Genomic DNA, 22,361 nt, shown 5'->3' with positions numbered 1-22,361 from the left:
AATGATGTCATATAATGTTTAGATCCTGAAAATATGACTTCTGAGATACTTTTAATCACCTGACAGATTGCCACTAACCCAGCTATTGATCAGAAATTATTCAGGAAATATTGTCCGGTTCCAAACTCTGGCCAATTGATCGGTTTGAATCTTTTGCTTTTCAGACTCAAGTCGTGGATTGTGATATTTAAGCATAAAAAGACGAGAGCTTTGCTATCCATCACTCGTCTGATTAATCAAAACGGGCCTTGTTCCCTCTCATTATTCCATTAACCACTCTATCAAGCTTCAGCTGCGCTTTGGGCTCCTCTGAGGCTCACCAGACCTGTTTCACTGGTGTTGTGGGAACAAACATCTGGTCACACATAGTTGTGGTGAGAATTTAGCTTCCCTGTGGGTAGAAAGCAGTCTTCAGGAAGTGATCCCTTCGACTGTGCGTGGCATTTTTTTTAAACCGAAGAAGCCGTTTGTCGTGAACGCTCCTGCCTTCTGGAAACGTTCGCGTGCTCATCCCTGCAGAAAACCTGTTAAACTGCTGTGATCAGATGTGCTGCAAGAGTTCAGCTTTCAGCCAGAATCAGTAGTTAAACACAAATCCTGCAACAAACCAACTTCAGTATTCCATGCAGGGAACTCGGAGGTTTAAATGTGATTAAAAACATTTTCATCTGCAACGTTTATGTCATAAAGAGAGAAGAGCATCTCCTGATCTATTTAGGCCACTGTAAGAGTTTAATGATCTGTTTGTCCTTACAACTAATTGCAGCGTTTATGAGCGACACACATGCGGAAATCAGTCAAATTAGTAACTACAAAAGTAAAATATTCTCTGCAGCCATGTTGCTGTCCATCATGGCTCAGATTCTGGTTCAGGATGATCTGCTCTCAGCAGGAAGCTTCCTCTGTGGGAGTGAACGAAATACTTCAGACACCTGAAACGGTCAGCTACAACAAAGTATTAGGGCCGTTGTAGTTCAAAGGAAATAAAGAACATGAACATAGAAGAGTGCATTTCCACAAAAAAAAACCCCTGTAGATTAACAAGGGAGAAATTAAAATATTTCTAGATTAATTTCACATATTTACAAGAAACAAATTGGATATTTTTGCATGTTGAAAAGCCGAAAATTTGCAAGAAAAAAAAAAAATTATTATTGAATTCATATATTTTAAATATGAAAAGTAAAATATTCTCTGACATTCTAAAGTCAGAAATTTGGATGAAAACCCCCCAAAAAACTCAGACATTTGCCACCAAAAACGCCAGCGGTCCCCTGAGGTTTAAGCAATAAATTTATGAGATGCACATCTGGATATTTTCCAAAGTGCAAGTTGTACTTCCTGACTCAGAACGTGTCCTGGGTGCCGACTCGTCATGAACTCATCGAACGGGATCTGGAATACAACATGGCTCCATGGAGTCTGCTCCGGGGAAATGTTCTGATATCCAGATTGTACCTGAACTCACCGCTTCAACAGGGTGTCTTCAACTCCCTGAGGGGATTTTAGACTGCTTACAAATTTCTGACTTAACAGTGAAAAATGATCAGTTTTTTCTTGTAGAATGTGCAACTTGTACAACAAACACCAGATAATGTGCTTTTGTGGAATTAATATAAAACTTTAAGGTTTATTTTTGGCCTTATGACCCCGTGTGAAAATGGGTGACCTGGATGTTCACTATGCAGAAACATTGTATTTTTTTGTTCTTTTTACTAAACGTGTGGCAAAATACTGCATTTAAAATGTACTGTTACATTACAAACTGTTGAAAAGTGAAATGCGCCTCTGGTCGTTTACTTGAAGCAAATCTATAAAATGGAGCTCTTTCAGAAATCAGAGGAGATACATCTAGGGTTAGGGTGATAAATAATAACTGCTACTATAAAGACCAATTTTGTTTTTTTTTGTTTTTTTGACACATTAGAAAACAAGTGATCATGAAGTGTATCTTATAACAGTTAGTAACACAGTTAGCACAGCTAGCATTACAAACTGCAAACAGCAGTGGACTAGAGAGGGTAGATCCTCATCTGAACTCTGTGATTTCACATCATAATAGAGTCAAACTTCACATCCATATTTAGAAACTTCTTCTTCTTCTTCTTTCCACTTATCCTCAAGTGTTTTCTTGACCTTTTCCCTCCTTGTCTCAACCATCAGATCAGACAAATTGCTAACATAGAATCAGTGTGGGGTACACGGCAGGTTTGCTGCGATGCACCGATCAGGCTTTTACTGGCTCATAAACGATTTTTGGTTTGTTGTTGAAGTTTGCTTTGGGTCAGTTTGTGATTTTCTTCCTGAAGACTGGAAAATTGATTTATAGAAACCTTTTATTTCAACAATTAAATGGGACTACCACTGGTTCCAAATGAGATGTGATGTTTCACTTCTCATCTCATTTAAAATACATCTTATGAACTGGCTCTTGAAAAGCCAAAAGAAATTTCAGCGTTGAGTATATGTAAGGAGATATTGATTGTATTGGTTATATGTAGGTTGTTTTATGCATTTCTTATTTTGTAGTGCTATGTTTTATCCTTTTATTTATTATTGTGCTTTAATATCAACCTGCTAATGAGACTAGAGATTAGCTACCTGACTATAGTCTCTTGTATTTACCTGTAAATTATTAATACTATTCTCCCATTTTTAAAAACAAACTAGGACTTTAAAAAAACGTGTAAGCGATTCCCTGATAGAGGTAGTAATGCTTTATTCCTTCTAATGTTTTTCCCATTTCTATATCACAGTCATTCACTAGAAATGCACTGATCAGAGATTTTGTGGCCAATATCTGATCTCTGATTTAGTAGATGTCTGGACTTGCAAATACCATTTAGCTCTGATGGCTAAAAAAAAACACACTTAAAAACAATCTGCAAACCTTGAAAAGTCCGTAATAAATAAAACTTTTCAACGCATTGAAGGACAGAGGAAAGTAGGAATTTTCATTTGTGATGCGTCTGCTGAGCAGATCTGATCGGTAAACAAAGAGAATCACATTCCACATTCAAACACATCTTTGGAGGAGGAGCTACTTACCTGCTCTTCATTGTTTGTATGAAGAGATTTGATCAGAAATGACGTCTTTAGATCATTAGAGTGATAATGTTGTTTACTTATGAACTACACTGGAAAATGGAAACAAAACAACTTTTTTTTACAGGATTCATTTTGTCATATAACAGCTTCCTCCTGAGACAGTCATCTTTTCCTTTCAATGGCTTCTGTATTTGTATCAGATAGAAACAAGTAATGGAGTCAAACTGTTTATTGATCAAACTTATAAAATGATACTTTTAAATTTACTATCAAATGTCTGATTTGTGAAAACCAGAGTTGCAAGGACCTCTTTTTGTTTTTTACCTCTAAACTCAGCATCTTTTCAGAATATAAAACAATAAATAAGAACATTATAACTGTAGTTATAATGCAACACATTCCTTCAACAGGAGGAATGATTGTTGGTTTTCTACTAAGACAAATCAGTTAGTTGATGTGAATCTAATTTCTGTTATTAATTGTCACATAAACGCAGTGAAACTGTGATATTTTCACTCAGGATTATCACACCAGGAGAATTTTATACATTCCTGGTTAGTATTGGAGCAAATGTGATCTTTTAGCACTGTCCCTTGTGAGTAACATTATTGTTTTTTAGTTTTGTTTTTAATATATATATAGAAAGAAAGAGGATTGGTGTGTCTGCATTTGGCTGACACACCAACAAGCATGTGGGCCGTTTCTTCCACTGTGTCCGGTCTTTGGACAATCAGCGCATTTTTGAAAAGAAAAGATCTTTCAGAGCTTCCTTTGACCCAAAAATGTAACCCAGACAAGAAAAACGATCAGCATGTGACTTGTCTCTAAAACAAAGACTCTTTCCAACAGAGACAGCTAACACATGGCTACGGTATTGTTTAGACAGAGCACCTTACATTGTGCTATAAACTATACTCTCTACTATTTAATAGGCTTATAAATCAAGACATGATAAAAAAAAAAAAAATGGGCCAGTTCTTTCCAGATTTTCACACTGTGTACATAGAACCCCAGAGGAACCACTCAGTATGACATTATATTATTATTTATTTCCCAAAACTAAACCAAAGTGCAGAGTTAGTATCTGAAATGTTCATATTGACCACAATAACTCAGTGGTTTTTATGTTATTTCTGTCCTTTCTTGTTTACAACATGCAGCCATTCGTTTATTCAAGGCTTTTTTAAAGGTCTCACTGCTGATTTTTCATTGAGATTCTTTGGGGAAAATTGCTTGGAATTTCTTTCATATTCACAAGTTAATCTATGCCCTCTGCATGAACAAATAAATGATTATGCAGATTCCTTTATTTTGTTGCACCAAGGCCAGTTGATAGGATTATGTGTGTTTGTTTAGGTTCTACCTTAAAGCAAGAATCCTGAATTACTGAGCTGTGATAACAGAAGAACAACATTTAATAGAAATATCTTTTATTGTTTCACAGTGGGAAAAATTTAAAGTGTAACAGCAGTAAAGTGACAGACAATCGACGCATGGGGTTCACCCAAAGATAAAAGTGTAAAAAGTTATAAAAAATGAAACTGAGGGGCGTGCTCCGGTGGCGTAGAGGGTAGCGCGCCCCACGTTTGGAGGCCTTCAGTCCTCGACGCGGCCGTCGCGGGTTCGATTCCCGGACCCGACGACATTTGCCGCATGTCTTTCCCCCTCTCCCTCCCCCCCTTCCTGTCAGCCCACTGTGGTATAAGGGACACTAGAGCCCACAAAAAGACCCCCTGATGGGGAAAAAAATAATAATAATGAAACTGAGTAACATACTGTACAGTAAGGGAAAAAATGCAGCAAAAAATACTGTGCGGTTGTCAAAAATAGAGCAGAATAAAATTGTGCATGTGTAGTTGTGTATTAAAAACAACTGACTGTTTACAACATGTGAAAATAAAACCGTGCAAAGAGAGACGTGCAAATATCAGCAGAAATGTTATTTACAATGAATAAAACAGTGCAAATAATGCAAATACTATCAGGAATGTAAACCACTGTCCCAGAGTTCTGCTGGGAGGATCAATGATAACTCTTCTTTTTCTGCTTAAGATGCAACTAAGATACACTAAGTAAATTCTGTCTGGTTTTATTATGGACGGACTCCTGATGTAGTTTACAGTTTCTCATAATCTTCAGGGTTTTTTTCCAGTCTTTCAAGGCAGAGCAGGACAATAGTCAAACAGGATTATGGGATGTTTCATTTGTAAAGCACTTCCTGGGGGTGTTTGTGTCCACTGCTAGAAGAATACATGCCTAAGCAATATAATAATATCATATTTTAATGACAGCTGTAGTAATAGGCAGATGTTCTGACTTCAACATATTGTCTGTCATCTTGGTGTGGTTTTTAAATTAACAGTGGTTGTTTGTCTTGTAGGAGGAGCTTCCAGTAAAACACCCAGGGGAGAAGCTCCTCTGTTGGGGTTTTGCTAAAGCTCTGGTGCTGTCTTTGTCGTTTTGACATTCGTTTGCTTAATTTTTGGATTAGCACATTGAATGCTTTCGTCTATAATCCATCCGGGGATGTCTGAAGCCTTAATAGTCCATAACTCTTCTTTTCAACACTTGGCTAAATAATAAGAACATTAAAAAATGGTTTCTATTTGTTTTGTTGAAAATATGCCAGAACCTTCCACTGCTGAGTTTTGCAGGAGCAATAAAGAAAAGTGTAAATATGTAGAAACCGCTCAGTATCTTGTCACATCTCCTGTTCCCGCAGCAAGCCCACATCATCACCCATCTAACACTGTGCTGTAGTTGGTTTTCTCTAAACGTTGTGTTGGGTGGTATGGCCAGACATCTCCTAACTTTGTTCTCATTTCTGCAAAGGACATGTATCCCAGAAATCCTTTGTTTTGTTCAGACGTTTGTCTGCAAACCTGCACTGTGGCAGGAACGGCTTTTCCTGACGTGTCCTGCCTTGAACTTTGACATTTGCCCTGCTAAGGTTAGCGTCACGCCAGCAGCAGGTCGTGTGCATGGTGAATGTGGAACAGCGTGGTTTACATTTTCTCTCCTGTGTTAAACAGATTACAGGTTAGTCATGCATGTCTCAACAGCGTGCCTTCAAGCGTTCCAGCATGTTGACTTTTGTCACGTTGACATGAGCGTCAGGCGTTATTCCAAAGAAAACACTGAGCAAAAAATATTTGTCCATCACCACATTGAGCTCATATCAGTTACAACATTGGATCACACTAGCAGCTGAGTGATTCAGTAGTGTTTATTTTTATTTAGTTTGCTTATTCTTCCATTCATATCCAACATGTGGAATAGTTTTCTTGAAAAACTTGTCCAGCTGTTTATGAACCAACGCTTGACATCCCATAAACAACGCGGAAACAATAAGCAGCACTTTTAAAGCCTCCAATCACAGATTTTTACCAATGGTGGGTTAACATGTGATTCAGCTGTACAACAGAGGAATCCCTGCTGCTGTTTCCGCGGTATTCAAAGTACTTCAGGAAAGCTTAGTGGAATTAGCTCCACTTATTTTTCCATTAGTCTGGGTTCAGTGTGGATAAAGATGTGAAGCGTCAACAGAAAAGATTAGGAAGCACCTCTAAAACTGCTCTGCTGTGTTCCTCACAGTATTGAGAAGAGTCTCTCTCATTCACCCTGAAGTTTTGTTCTAAAAATATATTTTAGAAATATTTGTAAATATTTTCTGTAGAACCGGGACTTTAACACATTCATTTTGATTCATTTAACACAAAAATTTTAATGCAATTGATTGTCTTTGTCTTTCTGCTCAGAAAGTTTCGGTCGGAACCTTTGTATTCATATGTTTCTGGTACACCCACAAATCTGACGCACAATTGGCATCTGCAAACAACCATCTTCTCTGTGATGTGTTGTTACTGCATGTCAGTACATCTGAATTTAAACATGCCCATAACAGAAATATATATTTTTAGTGTACCTTGATATACCTTGATGTGTTTATTCAAACCATAAGGTCATTCTGGCTCTTTGCATGTCCTCTCAACTTGAGCTCCCACTTACTGTCACCCCTGCCTCTGAGCTCAACATGTGGGCAAAGACAACATAGGTCACTGGGGCCAAAGCAGCCTTGTTGTGCTCCACCCAAGGCATCACTGTTAAATTACAAAAATACTATGTTTTGCACTTGCTCATTTATTTATCTGTGATAAATTGACAGCACAGCCTACTGACATTTCTATTCAGACTCAACAGAGTTGCATCCAAACTCACCACTTCCAGTTTCTGTTATCTAAGCAAATGACTGACAAATGCAGCTATTGGTTCCAGTGTATGCTTAACAAATTGTTGACAGTCTGCAACCTTCTTCATGATGCTTGGATATAAGTACATATAAAATACAAGTATCTATAAACCAAATGTTAAACTGGGTCAAAGCATTCAAAGAAATGGATACAGCTAATAAAAACTCATCGTACTATCTTTCCCCTCACACACAGGAGCCACACAACCTTACTAGATATCAGAGTAGAACCAATAGGAAAAGAGCCTACACCAACCATGTGCAGCCTGCAAGCTGCCATAGAAAGCAGCTGTTCAGCTGATAGAGACTCCAGTCTGCTGTCCCAAACCTACCTGCAGGAGGTCTGTCATCTACACTAGTGAGCCTGACTGCTGGTGTAAAACTTAAGAGAAGGCATATTTGTCCATTTATATTAAAGCTGCAGTATGTCACTTTTAATAAAAATATATTTTTGCAACTCTCATTAACTGTTGTGACAGTATGGTATGAGACAGTTAATATGTGAAAAAAAATTAACTCCTCCACCTTCTCCCATGCTCCGAGTACTAACTAGAAACAACCAATCAGAACCAGGAGGAGGGTCTTAACTGCTCATCCTCTTTGTCCTCCATGCTCTCTGCTAGAGTTAGCAGAGCCTGTCATGAATGCTAGGTTAGTCAGTATGTCCATCAATGAGGACGGATAAATGGCTTTCCTGGAAAGGTAAGTTGCTTGTCTGTCATTAGCCCATTTGGCAGTGAGGACATGAGGTTGATTGACAGCGCTGAGACCCACCTCCTGGATTTGATTGGTTGTTTGTGGTCAGGAGAGGTGTTCAGACGTCAATAGTAGCTCAGGGAGAAGGTGGAGGAGGTTGATCTATTCACAGATTATGTCTCATACTGTCATGATATGAGGACAGTTTTAAAATATAAAAAACATTTTGTTAATAAAAGTTACATACTGCACCTTGAATGTTATGAGAGCAGATTGGAGCCTCTTAAGCAGTCATTGTTTCTTTACACTTGGAGCTCACCGAGATTTTGTGCCGTTTGTGTGAGAGCGTTTGCTGTTGGCTATGGACACTTATTACCTGAAGCTCTTTCTGTGCAGTTCTTCAGCTAATCTGAAGGTCACATGAACTTTGAAGATCTGCAGAACATTGGTGACCTCTGCTCACTGTGTGCCTCAGCGCATTTTTTGAGTTTCAAAGCAGTCAGTCACTGGTCAGGCACTATCAAACTCACTCTGATCATCAACCAAATCTGCACTTGTTGGCATTTTCATATCCCTGTAGCTCGCTCACTGTGACTTGCTACATTACATCCATTGTCATTGGGTCAATGAGTGTGCCCTGCAGCTATTAAGAACATACTCACTAGCTTAAATTCCAAATATGATTGGTTGGACAAATTGATGGTTCATGTGTTTCAGTGTCTTGGTTATTCTAACAAGGATACAGAATCCCTGGAGAAAAAAAAGTTTCCGTACATCAAAGTATTGCCAACATTCTGATACTTTTGATAATCAGCCTATTTATCAATTAATCTGATGTATATACTTCCTTTCAGGTTGAGGTCATTAGACCGGACAGGCCGGGTAGAAGCTGTACTCCCTTTAATATGTCCAGTAGTTTACTCACTTGTTGGACACTGTGACTTCATATTTAAAAAGAACTATGTGACTTCTGTTTTTGATTTAAATTGCCTGACCACCATCAGTAGCCACTATGGACATGTTAAACAGAGTAAGTGGCAGCTGCTGAATCAAACAAATGGCCTTTTTCAGTCAGATGGGGCTCTCTTCTCACACTGAAGTCAGAGCAGAATGAGTAAAAATATAAATAGAGTTTGGTGCAGAAGGAGGAGAGTCATGTGAGAGGAGGACAGACTGAGTCAGAGCTGAAGTTTTCTGCTGTTAGCTTAGCACTGAGCTTCACAACAAACAGCTTTAAGTTCAGACCGATAAACAGTTTGAATGACTGATGAGCAGAGCATCTTCCTAACACTTTGATCAGATCACATCAGGACACTTAAAAGGAGCATGGAGCATGAAGTAAGTGTTTGTTTGATCAAAGTCAGTTACTGTACTCCTGTCAGCAGATGGGCTTACAGTCTGTTAAGTGAAGACTAGTGTGAGACAAAATGGAAAGCAGTCTGTTGCGTAAGGGAACTGTTGCATCTGTACTTGGAGCTATGAAGACCTGAATTTATCATTTTCAGACTGGTATAAATTCGGGTAGATCAACTCACTGGATGGACAGGGAGCCATCCATCCATATGTCCCTTCTTCCGTCTGTCTGTCCCTCCTCCCATGCTTCCATACACAAATGTACATGTATTTGTACTGTGAAGTGAAACTGATTTAATCTGAAGAACACCTACTTAGTACCTCTGCACCAAGAGATTATGCAAACTCTTCAAACAGAGAGATTACACAAGATCCACACCCAAGATGGCAGGAGCGCCAACCACAGCTAGACTGTCCTGCTCTATTAGTCATCTAATATCAAAATGGCCAAAGTACTGTTAATACCACATGGAATACAGTAAGATACAGACACATGATTTCTTCTTTTTTGCTTGAATCAAACTCAGCAGCATTGTGTATCGCCTGAATTCAGATGTTTTAGGGCGCCATAATAACAAAATGCAAATGTTTTTGATAATTCTGTTTAGATTTGTCAAACTGCATGGAAAATATAGCCAAGGATCCCCAACATAACCATGGAAATGTATCCACATTTGATTCTTAAGATTTCCACCTGGAAGAATATATAAAGTAAAAAGAAGTAGCTCAAACACTGAACCCTGTGGTACTCCTTAGCATTCTCATCAACATGAACAAATTGAAATCTGTCAGCTGTGATTCATTTTATTCAATCTAAATGTTTCAAACACAGTCAATTGTATCGAAAAACCGAAAAACAACAAATTCAATGGTAATATGAATCATTTTAAGTCATACTAGAATAACATATTCCACTGTCTCCCATTTTCCTCTGACTTGTCTCAGCGCTGCCTGCCTCTTTATGAATTGATTAGTGGGTCAGAGGTCACCATCATATCTCTATAGGTTCTGCTTTGAAGGAAATGTATAACCAGTGACATCTGCTGTAAATACGGGTGAACATTGTTTGTATAGCAATGTGATCCTCTACCACAGAAATCCAGAATAGAAGAGAGGGAGGATCAAACCTTTTCTCAAAGAGTGATGGAATGATGACTGTGGAAAAGCAGACCTATTCCAAAGTTCTGTAATGGCTTTGGTATGTAATAACTCTAAATTTGTACAAATTCTTGTTTTTCCTATTCCAAAGTATTTTGAGAATTGTAGTTTTTATCTCTTGTGCAAAGTTGGTCGTTGTTGTTTGGAGGATTAAGGTATGTCTCTCATTCTCAGAGGATCAGTCTCAATCTAAAGAGATGAGACAAACCTGAGTTTGGCACTTTTACTGACCGGGAGGAGTTCTGGCTGGAGTCTGAGTCCACCTCTGTTGGAGTTGTTTTTGAGACTAAGTGGAGAATAAATATTTTATGAAGCTGCATCAAAATGACGTCTGACCTTTGCACTGCAGGTGACGTTGGAGAAGGTTCTTGGGATCACATCTCCAGGAAACCGAGCGCTGGCCTGTGACCCGCGTACCGGACTGCTGGCGTATCCTGCTGGGTGAGTGTGTGGATGGGATGTGGGCGGGGCCTGTGTGATGATGGTCAAAGTTGCTGGGATGTGATGTAGCAGCAGATAAGAATATTAAGATGTTGAAATAAACCAAACCATATTAAAAAGTTGGGAACCCACGCATTCACAGGGAGAACATGGAAAGTCCATGCAGAAAGATCCCGGGCCAGGAATCGAACCCAGGACCTTTTGCTGCAAGGCAACAGCGCTACCAACTGTACCACTGTGCAGCCCCTGTATTAATTTATTACAACTATAAATAAGCCTTAGGTGCAGCGTACATTCATTTGGCACACATTTAAAACCTGGAAAAGAACCATTGTTTTTTGTTAGAAGAATGCCGGTGTCCACGGATCAGCCGTGTTAACTGCTTTACCCCAACACTGCAAAATTGAATTCTCCAATCAGCTGCAGGTGTGGGAGGCTATGGAGATTATGATTGGTCGGTATGTGTTCAGGTTCCACATCAGCTCGACAGCAAAGACTTCAGCTTACTGAGAGACGCTCAAGTAAAGACTAGAGAGTGGGTTAGTGGAACGGTGTGGGGGGGCAGTGGGGGTGAATCTAGGTCATTCTGGGCAAAAATAAAGAGACGTTCATGCAACACTGTAAATGTGATGTTTTAAGCAGAGCAGAAGGATTTAATGAGGCTGGGCTTTTCCTCATCGGTTTGATTCTGCAGACGTGCTGCACAGTCTGTGTCTGATTGTATTATGTCACTACTGTCTACATCCTGGGCTGTGTGCAATTAGGCTGCAGTTACAGACATCAGCTTTAGCAATGTGTCTATGAAATGCATCAAACTGTTTTTAGATCTGTTGTTTTTTTACTCATCTGAAAAGGGGATGTGATAACAAATAGCAGCAAAGACTAAATCAGCTGCAGCCGTGTTGTACCACGGGTCCAGTAGCATACAGGAGTAACAGAAGGATCCGACAGAGCAGAGACCCCTCCTCCTGCAGCCCCAACCCTCTGCTGCATTGCAGATGTGCTGCACGACCGTCCAGTTCACAGTCAGGCAAAGAAAATGCTGACTGGGTCTTCTTCATCACGTGATGAAGTCCTTTAATACTCCAGCTCTGCATGGTTTCATACAGCAGACACACAAACTGCTGTCAGGACACTCAGGCTGGAACCTTTTTCAGTCCGTCAGCAAACAGACTTACAGACTTTCTGTTAGAACCCAGAAAGTTTGACCCTGAGCTGCAGTCCTAACTTACTCAAACCCAAAGCAGTCTACACATTTATACCCACAAAGCTGTAGTTTATTTCACCTTTAATTCCCATTTTATGTCTTTTACTTTAAAATCTTTTGGTGTACACAGTGACAAAATTCAGGGCAAATTTGTATAGGGGAATAAGCTTTCCTTCCTGAGAACTTTATTTGCTCAGAATTTAGGTTGAAGAGAACTTCTGTTTTTGAAAAAGTTTTCAAGGTTAGCAAAAGCGCTAAATGAAAAACAGTTTTTCAACTGTTGTGGCCATTTATGCTAAGTTTTTGTAGTTTATAATTTCTACCAATTTAGCTTGTTCTTTGGGTTGTTAGAATATGTTTAAATTAATTTAGAACCAAAATTTGTAATTAATTTTTATATTTGGAATTGTTTTACGATTAATTGTTTAGACCCTCCCATTAATTTGTGTAATTAAGAACACACCGGTGCTTTGTGGAGGAGGTTTGTTTGGCAAATGTCTGTGTGGACTAGAATGAATTCAAACCACTTTGTTGTACCGTCAAACATTAAAGTGAGATTATTTTTCGTTTTGACTAAGCTACAAGATGTTTTTAGTTATTATTTTGTCTATACTTTTGCATTAAATAAATCAATACAAAAGTGCGTTCAAATCCGAAAACTTTCCTGTTACCCACCACGGCCTTTATTGGAAATTTTGGTTTTTTGGAACAAAAGGCTGCGACACTAACTTTGAAAACGCTTAGCGCACTTAGCTTCCCATGAATTAATTTAGCAAACTTTCAATTGAATGAACTTCAACATCTCCGTTGAAGTTTTGGTTTTTGACTGTTTGTCATTAAGTTTGACATTTAAATTTGTGCTTTTATTTTGAAGTGGCTGAAGGCTGTTTTTGCAGCAGTTTCATGTCCTCTCCTTTATTTCCCCAATAAAATAAAGTATGAACATATAGAGAACAAGATATAAACATAAATACAATATCAAGGGGATTATAGAATATGTACATTATACTGTCAAAATTAAATTAGTAGTTGAGGGCTACAGTCTTTCAAGGGCAGATACAATCTGAATTGAAGTTAGGGATTTAGCCTTAGCTTCTGCTAAATATAGTGTTAGTATTAGCAGGACAAATGTTTATGATTAGTGCTTTAAGGTCGGTTCAATTTGTATCCATTTAGTGAGATGAGTATCTATTTGCACTATTGATATTATCAAAATATTGATTATTTTTAAATGTTAAGCAGACAGATAAACTGAGTCTGATTTGGCCAAACTAAACATTTTCTCCAGCTGGAGCCCTTAGTTATTAGAAAAGTTAGATAGATAATACTTTATTAATCCCAAAAGGGGAAATGTTGTTTGTCCCAGCATAGCTCACAATAATAATAATAATAATAATAATAATAATAATAATAATAATAATAATAATAATAATAATAATAATAATAATAATAATAATAATAATAAAGAATAAAACTTTTGATGAACATTTGGCCAAAAACTTTTCTTAAGCCTTTTTCAGAAAACAAACCAATAACCCCAATAACACCTCAACCCTTCACAAACACACACAACACGCCGTTTTACACTTAGTACCAAGTTTGAATTGAAATAAAAGCAAAAAACCATTCAACTGTGTTTAAAACAAGCACCGGTCTTACACAAAGCACTATAAAGACGCCTGGCGGTGAAGCCCACCGTCTCCAGAGTACATGAGGCTGTAGAGAATAATTGCAGTAAGGAATGTTGGTTTATAGAAACAGTGTGAAAGAAAGGTGAATGTAATGCTGCTGATGTTGCAGCTTTCACACCTCCAGTCAGACTCACCATAACTTAGCTTCACACAGCCCACTGACTCACAGGGTTTCTGTGTGTGTGTGTGTGTGTTTTAGCGTTTCTCACCTTGGAAGGCCACAAGGCTTTCCAAGGTGAGAATAGAAATAGGTCTTTCTATTGTCACAAGGACTTTGCATTGACTTCCACTCATTTTTCATTCATTTTATAGCCTAGCCATTTTCCTAATTATAACCATTACATGATTAATCCAAGACAACTTCAACTAAGTTCACACCTTAGTCCTAAATCTAATCTAAAAACAGCCGTTTTCCTTATGGGGCCCAAAGCCTGAGTCCTATAAGGAGCAGTGAATCATGCCAGCATAGTACTTGTTGGAAAAATGTACTTGTGTAACTTTTAGCACCACAACATTGAGCCTGTGGGCATTGGAGCATAAACTGCAGCAGATTTAATTCACTCTAACTTGATTCAGACGTGTTCGGCCAGGAGCCAGGGCTGCTTAGAAAACTCTTTACTAGCTCTGGAAGGGAAAGGAAAAGAAGCCCAGCCCCGATTCCCAACACCAGGTCATAATTAAGCTCATTGTGTGTCTAGAGAGTTGTGGTTGAGCAATGAAATGGAAATAACAATGCAAAGTCAGGCTTATTCATCAGGCATAACATTATGACTTCAGAAAATCTGTTATCTTAGACTTAGACTTAGACTGACTTTATTGTCATTTTGTATGCACAGTGGTGTATACAGAACGAAATTTTGTTGCATACGGCTCAGGACAATGTTTTGAGGTTCCAATGAGGTTACTCCAGAATAAATAAAATACAATATCATCCATATGTCAAAACAGCTGGAAACCTTTCATACGTTCCACAAAGAGTGATCCCTCATCTTCCTAACTGCACAATGTCATGGTGAATGGAAACACAGTTAATGACATGCATGTAGTCTAAACTTGATTTTCATTATTTTATGCTTGTATTGAAACGTATTTGCACTGCTAACCAGTGCTGTGATTGGATTTTGTAAATCATTAGATTGCTAGTGTAGAAAACCTAATCTTCATTTGTTTACTATAATCCACACTGTCCCACAATGACTTTATCTTATGGCAATTTCTGAATATATATATATATATATTTTTTTATTGGACCTGCCTGCTACATCATACAGGACCTCTGTTCCTCTCTAACATGTACTCGACCTTAAAGCCCCTCCTTCTGACCCTCTTTAAACTCCTCCCAGGAAATATTTCACAGTAGCCGTATTTCTTAATGAAGCCATAATCTGTCTCCTTAGCCTAGCAGAAATGGGAAAGAACCCTTTTCCCATGACCTCATGGTACGATTCATATACTTTCAACTTTTTGATTGATGATCTTGCGACATAAAACTGGTCTATCAGGTATAAATTAAAAATCCTAATGAGCAGCCACAGTCAGTGCTGGAGAAAAATGGATTAAAATAAGGAGTTTTTTTTAACCTGCTGCCTTGTGTTGTACTGTTTGTTCTGCTGCTTCCTTTGCCTGCCAGCTCGTCTTCATTTTTCTCTCTCACTCGCCGCCTTTCTGTTTGTCTCGCTCAGCCTTTGAACTCTTTGTGATCCTGTGTTTCTCCAGGTGTGTCATCATCCTGCTGAATCCTCGCAAGAACAAAGAGCAGCACATCTTGAACAGTTCCAGGTAAAATGACCCCTGACCTCTACCTCCGCAGCCCAAGCTAACACATCCAAATGTCTACAGCACTATGAACAGGTTATCCTAGAGGAAGTCTCCTTTCTGTATGCAGTTCCATAGAAAAGTTTACATCCACTCATTTACATTAATTACCTTGTTTATTTGTGCTTGTAATGGAACTTTTTAGTTTTTTACAACAAAATGATGATCCAATTTTATTTATGTCCTTTAATAAATTTAGCATTTTGACATTCTTAGAAATGTTTGTGTGAAGCAGGTGAATAGGAAACTTCTCCTCCTATGAGTTTATTCAGAGAAACTCCTTCTAACTTATAAATTATGGAGTACTTATACTTATCTAGCAACTCAGACTAGGAGCATCTAGTATATATACTTCACTCAACCCAGAACAGGAATCAAACCTATTAGTTAGAGCAAAAAGATTCTAAGAAACTCCTATTAGTTTATACAGAGAAACTCCTGGTGTACCGAGTCTTACTCTGCTTAGCAACCCAGAACAGGAACATTTAGTTTTATACTTCACTCAACCCAGGCTGCACAGTGGCGCAGTTGGTAGAGCTGTTGCCTTGCAGTAAGAAGGTCCTGGGTTCGATTCCCGGCCCGGGGTCTTTCTGCATGGAGTTTGCATGTTCTCCCTGTGCATGGTGGGTTCTCTTCAGGTTCTCCAGCTTCCTCCCACAGTCCAAAAGTGTAGGTATGAGTGTGTGTGTGTGAATGGTTGTGTGTCCTGTATGTCTCTGTGTTGCCCTGCGACAGACTGGTGACCTGTCCAGGGTGAATGTCGCCTCTCTCGCCTGAAACGTTCGCTGGAGATAAACACCAGCCCCTCCTGACCCCACCAGGGAAAAGGGTGAACAGAAAATGGATGGATGGATACTTCACTCAACCCAGTGCAGGAATTTGATCAAACTTAGAATCTAGAGAAGATCTTTTTCTTTTCTATTAGTTTATCCAGAGAAATTCCTGTTACTTTATAAATTATGGAATAGTTTTTGTTTTTCTTTTGCTTTTCTTTGTTATTTTGTCTAACTCATGTAAATCATTTTGAATGAGCTTGTTGCTGAAAATATGCTACAGAAATAAAATTGCCTTACCTTACTTCAAAGACCAGAATTGTTTCATAATCAGATGTGTGTGTGTGTGTGTGTGTGTGTGTGTGTGTGTGTGTGTGTGTGTGTGTGTGTGTGTGTGTGTGTGTGTGCAGAAAGGCGATCACTACATTGGCATTTTCTCCTGATGGGAAATATGTCGTAACGGGAGAGGTGAGTGTTTGTCGCCCTCCACATAAAAACATCAGAGAATGCAGGGTTAAGTTTTCCTGAAGATGATTCTCATGTTTTTGTTTTTCCCGCTCCGTCTCCCTCAGAGCGGTCACATGCCAGCGGTTCGGCTCTGGGAGGTGTCGGAGCGCGCTCAGGTCGCAGAGCTGCAGGAACATAAATATGGAGTGTCCTGTGTGGCGTTTTCTCCCAATGGGAAATACATCGTCAGCGTGGGCTACCAGCACGACATGATGGTCAACGTGTGGAACTGGAAGGTTCGCCTGCAGCCGGTGGACGTGCGCTGGGGGAAACCGTTCACTCATCCCACTTGTTAACATGTTCTTTTGTGTGTGTGTCAGAAAAATGTGGTGGTGGCAGCCAATAAGGTCTCCAGCAAAGTGACGGCCGTCTCCTTCTCATACGACAGCTCCTACTTTGTTACTGCTGGCAACCGACACGTTAAGTTCTGGTACCTGGACCACACCAAGACCTCCAAGGTTCAGTGTGAACACTAATGTTGTTATGAGCAGCTGAGAGTAGAACCGGAGCCGACTGTTGCCTTTGTTTGTTTGTCTGCAGGTGAACGCCACCGTTCCCCTGCTGGGGCGTTCAGGGCTGCTTGGAGAACTACGGAATAACTTCTTCAGCGACGTGGCGTGTGGCCGCGGGCGACAGTCCTCCTCTACCTTCTGCATCACTTCCTCAGGTCTGCTGTGTGAGTTTAATGACCGAAGACTGCTTGACAAGTGGGTGGACCTGCGGGTGAGTCCAAGGATGTTTAAAGAATCTTAAGAATTTCAAAAATTACATTCTTGTTATTCTCTCTAGATGCACATCAGCAGTATTTGGGTTGTTTTTCTGTTCATGATTTCTTCTTTTCCATCTTTTGGCTGAAAAGAGATGGATTGTCATTACAAAAATGCCATTTGCTCTGCAAAAACACTGAATGTCAACAGAGTTAGTTTCTAGAACAACATCCGAAGTTTTGAACATCACAGATTCTCTGTTCAATTCTCCATCTGGATATGGTAACATTTCAAGACATGGACGTCCATCTAACCTAACTGAAAGACAAGAATAGCATCAGTCAGCCTCATGGTGACTTTGGAGCAGCTGCAGAAAAAGGCCTTAAAAAGACCTGTATCGGTTGATCAACGAAAGTGTTCAAGAGGTGTAAAAACTTTTCAATGTTTCACACAAATTCAACCTTCGTCTCCTGAGCCGATCCATCAGGTTTATCCTGCTGCAGCAGCACAGACCTTGTCTTGGCATGTCACTGGCTTAACAGCAGCGTGTGTATGCGTGCGTGTGCGTGTGTGTGTGTTGCTGATGTGATGTAAATTTTGCTCTAAAGTGAACTTCCTCTGCTTTTCCCTCTGCTTCCTGTGCAGAGAATCGACTCTGCTTGTGTAAGTCCTGTCTCACCTAGAATCATTTCCCTCAGGCTGTCATTTCTCACTCCAACATTTTCTGAATCCTTTCTTTCTTTCTTTTTTTTAAATCCACAACCTCATACTCCATCATGAGATGCTCCACAGAGAATCCTCCTCACAGCTGCCAGCGTCACCGTTCACTCATTTTGATGCAGTCCAGCGCTCGCCCAGCCAAACTGCCCAGATCAACACAACAAAGTTCATTGTTTGTCTCTGAAGACTAACTGGGCGGAAGATATCAAAAGACCCACTTTCTTCCTCTCACCGTCATTGCTCATATCAAAGCATGCATTCATGACTGGCTCTCCAACTGAACTAAGCTGACTGATGAATAAACCCGCTCTGATTGCCGAGCTCCTTCGGTTCAGCATTGCCCGCCGGCTTTATCAACTGTTCTAGAGTTGTTGGCCTTTTTCCCCTGCGGTCATGTAGTAAGCTAAGCCGCTTCATGGAACATGTCTCTATCTCTGAGTTTCTGAGCATGTCTGTCTGTCTGTCTGTGTGTCTCTAGTCGTCTCAGGCCACCTGTCTGTCCGTCACCGAGGAGTTTATCTTCTGCGGTTGTTCTGATGGGACGGTGCGAGTCTTCAGTCCCGTCAACCTGCACTTCCTGTGCTCTCTGCCGCGCCCCCACTGCCTGGGCGCTGACATCGCCTCTGTAGTGGAAGCCAGGTAAACCCACCCAAAGCTGGAATCATTAATCAATTATTGAAATAATCGTCAACTGGTTTTAGTGACTGAATAATGGAAAGTCTCAGAGGTTTGTGAGGGAACATTGGAGAACATCAGCGTCATGGAGACCAACGAACCAGCAGCCGGTCAGGGAGAAAGTTCTGGAGAAGTTTAAAGCAGAGTTATGACTTTCAACAACATCCCAGAGCTCTGATCAATCCATCTGAACTTGGGGTTAAAACTTGAAAAGTTCCATCTGCAGTTTGTCAAAAGCAATGAAGGCAACACAACAAAAAATACATAAAACTCAGTATAATAGACATAAATTATTGGCTGTAACTGAAGAAAGTATGTAAAGGTTTTTGTTTTTTTCTGTAGTTCAGCTTCATAATCAGACTCACCGTCTGCTTTAGGTCTCATTGGTACAGGTCATTCTGAGGTCAGCTGATCACTGGACATCAACCTATTTACTTCTGTTCTTCTCAACCTCCTCTTTTTCAGTCAGCTCTTCTCCTGCAGAGAAGATTCTCGTTACCCAGACACCGTAGCTGTGACCTTCGACCCCACCAACCGCTGGCTGTCCTGCGTCTACAATGATCACAGTCTTTATGTGTGGGACGTCCAGGAGCTCCGCAGGGCAGGGAAGCTCTACTCGGCCCTCTACCACTCATCCTGCGTGTGGGGCCTCGAGGTCCGTGTTCTGTTCTTCCTCACCTTGCTCTAACATCAGTCATAGTAATAAGATGGAAACAGCTGTGTCTTGTCCTTGTGACTTTAAGTCATGATTCTGGGAATGAACTTGTACTTTGTAATAACCCTATAATATTGCGTGAAGGAATTGAAACAATGAGTGAGCAGGAAAAGAACAGGAAGCAACTGAAGAGTCCAGCAACTGAAATACTGGAGGGCTTGATTGCTGACAAGATGCAGGTGGTTGACAGCTGGGGGAGAAGGCCAACATGAATCAAACATTTGTAAGCTAGACTAAAGAGTTACATTTGTATCAGTTCACACTCCATTCTAAAATAGAGTGTTAAAGTTTTTTTTTCTAACTGCCCAAAAGCCCTAAAAGAAGAGAGAGAAGAGTTACATTTTGTGGATTATACCTCAGTCTGGTTGATGGCGGTAATGCACTGGGATTGTAAACTGCTGATAAATTCTATAGAAGAAGATGAACAGCTTGGCCAAACATGTAAATTCAACTTAATTCAGTCCATGCGTTTAGGAACAGCCCATGTAAAACAAATAATAAACTGACAAAAACAAAAGGTTGACGGCTTTAGTCAAACATGTAAAAATAAACTGTAACAAACCTTTCAAATTGTTCAGAAAGAGCAATTATGAATTCTAAATATAATGTAAAATACATAACACTGGTCAATAGCCAAAAAAATGTCAGGGGTTTTCCAACTGTTTAAAACTTTTAGGGTCGTGTTGATGAGCTGAATCCAAAAATCTCATTGGTTTTTCTCAATCAGGTCAACTTTCTTAACTATGGAGCAACATGAGCATCAAAATGCACGACTTGTTCTGACACCTGGATCAATGAGTGATGAGCAGGAGGAGAGATTCCATCAGGACAGAAAAGAGACGGAGAATTTTACACAATGAATGTGTCCTACACTGATTAGTGTTAATTATTCTATTTATAGAAGTCCAAGTTTGTAACATTTAATTAACACACTCTGTTAGAAAACATTTTTTCTCCTAAAACCTTTTTTGGATGGGAAATATGAACGAAAATAAACTGATAATGTTACAAAAATGTTATCAATTTAGTCAGAAGATCAAATTTCTCTAAATCAAATTAGAATAAAAACCTGATTGAGAAAAATGGATGTCATTTTTGGATCCAGCAGTGCATAATAGGCATAATTCAGTTGAAAAAACAGACAACGTCCAAAAGACGTTTTTTGTAACCCAGTGTAATAATTAGAATTAGATTGAATAGATCTGGCCTTGCAACCTGGGAACATTGTCATAATATTCGATCTAGAACTTTTTTTCAACAACTGGACCGATACAGATGGTAATATTGGATTTCTAGTTGTGACAAGATTATAAAGTTGTGTGTCATCAGCATATGTATGTTGGAATATTTTGTAGCGCTCCATAGGTTGAGCTAGAGAATTCATGTGGATATTGAACAAAAATGGTCCTAGAATAGAACCTTGAGGATCCTCATGTGATCAGTTGGGTGTAACCCATCCTGCCTCACTGACTCCTGCAGGTTTGCACAGAGGAAGGAGGAGCAGATGAGGCGCAGCTCCCCCCCGGCTCCTTCTTATCCTGCTCCTCTGACAACACCATCCGACTGTGGAACACCAACAGACACAATGTCTTCCACAGGAACATCCTGAGCAACGTACGTCAGCACACACACACACACACACACACACACACACACGCAAACACACACACAAACACACACGCACACACACCTGTACAACCACTCCTCAGAACCACAGTTGAACATCTGTCTTCTTCCCCCATCAGGACCTGAAGAAGGTCCTTTACGTGGACAACAATATGAGCAGCCTCCTGGACATGGACAGCATCACGATAGCCGGTGCCAACTCAGAGAAGGGGGGGTCATCTGTGTCGGAGGGACAGCAGATGGACCAGAACCGAGTGGGCATTAGGACTCTGAGAGTCAGTCCGAGTGGAAAACACCTGGCCTCTGGAGATCGCATTGGAGTCCTGAGGTAAGCACATAGTAAAAAATCTCCCAAGCTTTTATGGCTCTGTATATAGTCTGGATTGATGTATGTGTGTGTCTGGACATGTGTGTGTTTCCTAGGATCCACGATCTGGAAAGCATGGAGGAGATCTTGAATGTTCAAGCTCACGACTCAGAGATTCTCTGCCTGGAGTTCTCTAAACCAGACACTGGTGAGAGTCAGAAGTCACACACTGCGATGAAATCTTTTCAACATTTAGTCACATACAGTCAACTCCAGGGTGTGTTTGATTTGATTCATATGATACATCAACACAAAGTAGTGCTTCGTTTTGAAGTGGAAGCAAAATGTTAATTGGCTTTCAAGCTGATTTACAAATAACATGTAGAGCTGCTGGAGCTCCTGAACATAAAGACTGAGAAGCACATTCATGCAGTCAGAGCAGCAGCTTTGCTCCAGTGTTGCTGCATTAGCAGATGCACATCAACCCGATGCAGCTACTCAGTATGGCAGCTTTTCGATATTTGAACGCAGGATAATAATTACTGTAGAAAATGCAAATATTGAAATTAACGATTCAAAGAATCAAAAATGTGAACTCAATAAAACAACAGCAGACAAGAAATTTGATAACCTCGAATTAACATTAAAGAATCTCAACACTAAGTTCTGCAAA

General features: G+C 39.9%; 1 protein-coding gene across 3 annotated transcripts in view; it reads left to right on the top strand.

Annotated features, from left to right (window-relative positions):
• mapkbp1 (mitogen-activated protein kinase binding protein 1) overlaps window positions 1-22,361 on the top strand; it is a 35,847-nt gene that overhangs the window by 1,585 nt on the left and 11,901 nt on the right. For 2 of the 3 annotated variants that reach the window (XM_044142721.1, XM_044142718.1), the window contains exons 2-13: window positions 10,854-10,945; window positions 15,560-15,622; window positions 16,842-16,899; window positions 17,004-17,174; window positions 17,259-17,396; window positions 17,479-17,661; window positions 18,291-18,308; window positions 18,844-19,004; window positions 19,506-19,695; window positions 21,235-21,369; window positions 21,501-21,709; window positions 21,805-21,896. In XM_044142721.1, coding sequence (XP_043998656.1) covers window positions 10,854-10,945; window positions 15,560-15,622; window positions 16,842-16,899; window positions 17,004-17,174; window positions 17,259-17,396; window positions 17,479-17,661; window positions 18,291-18,308; window positions 18,844-19,004; window positions 19,506-19,695; window positions 21,235-21,369; window positions 21,501-21,709; window positions 21,805-21,896 — 1,510 coding nt within the window. The remainder of the gene's footprint in view (window positions 1-10,853; window positions 10,946-15,559; window positions 15,623-16,841; window positions 16,900-17,003; window positions 17,175-17,258; window positions 17,397-17,478; window positions 17,662-18,290; window positions 18,309-18,843; window positions 19,005-19,505; window positions 19,696-21,234; window positions 21,370-21,500; window positions 21,710-21,804; window positions 21,897-22,361) is intronic. The other variant, XM_044142719.1, reaches the window with a different exon arrangement.

Source organism: Gambusia affinis, linkage group LG16, assembly GCF_019740435.1.
Source record: "Gambusia affinis linkage group LG16, SWU_Gaff_1.0, whole genome shotgun sequence".
Taxonomy (NCBI): Eukaryota; Metazoa; Chordata; class Actinopteri; order Cyprinodontiformes; family Poeciliidae; genus Gambusia; species Gambusia affinis.
The sequence above is the reverse complement of the archived record's forward strand: the minus strand, read 5'-3'. Positions and strand labels throughout refer to the sequence as shown.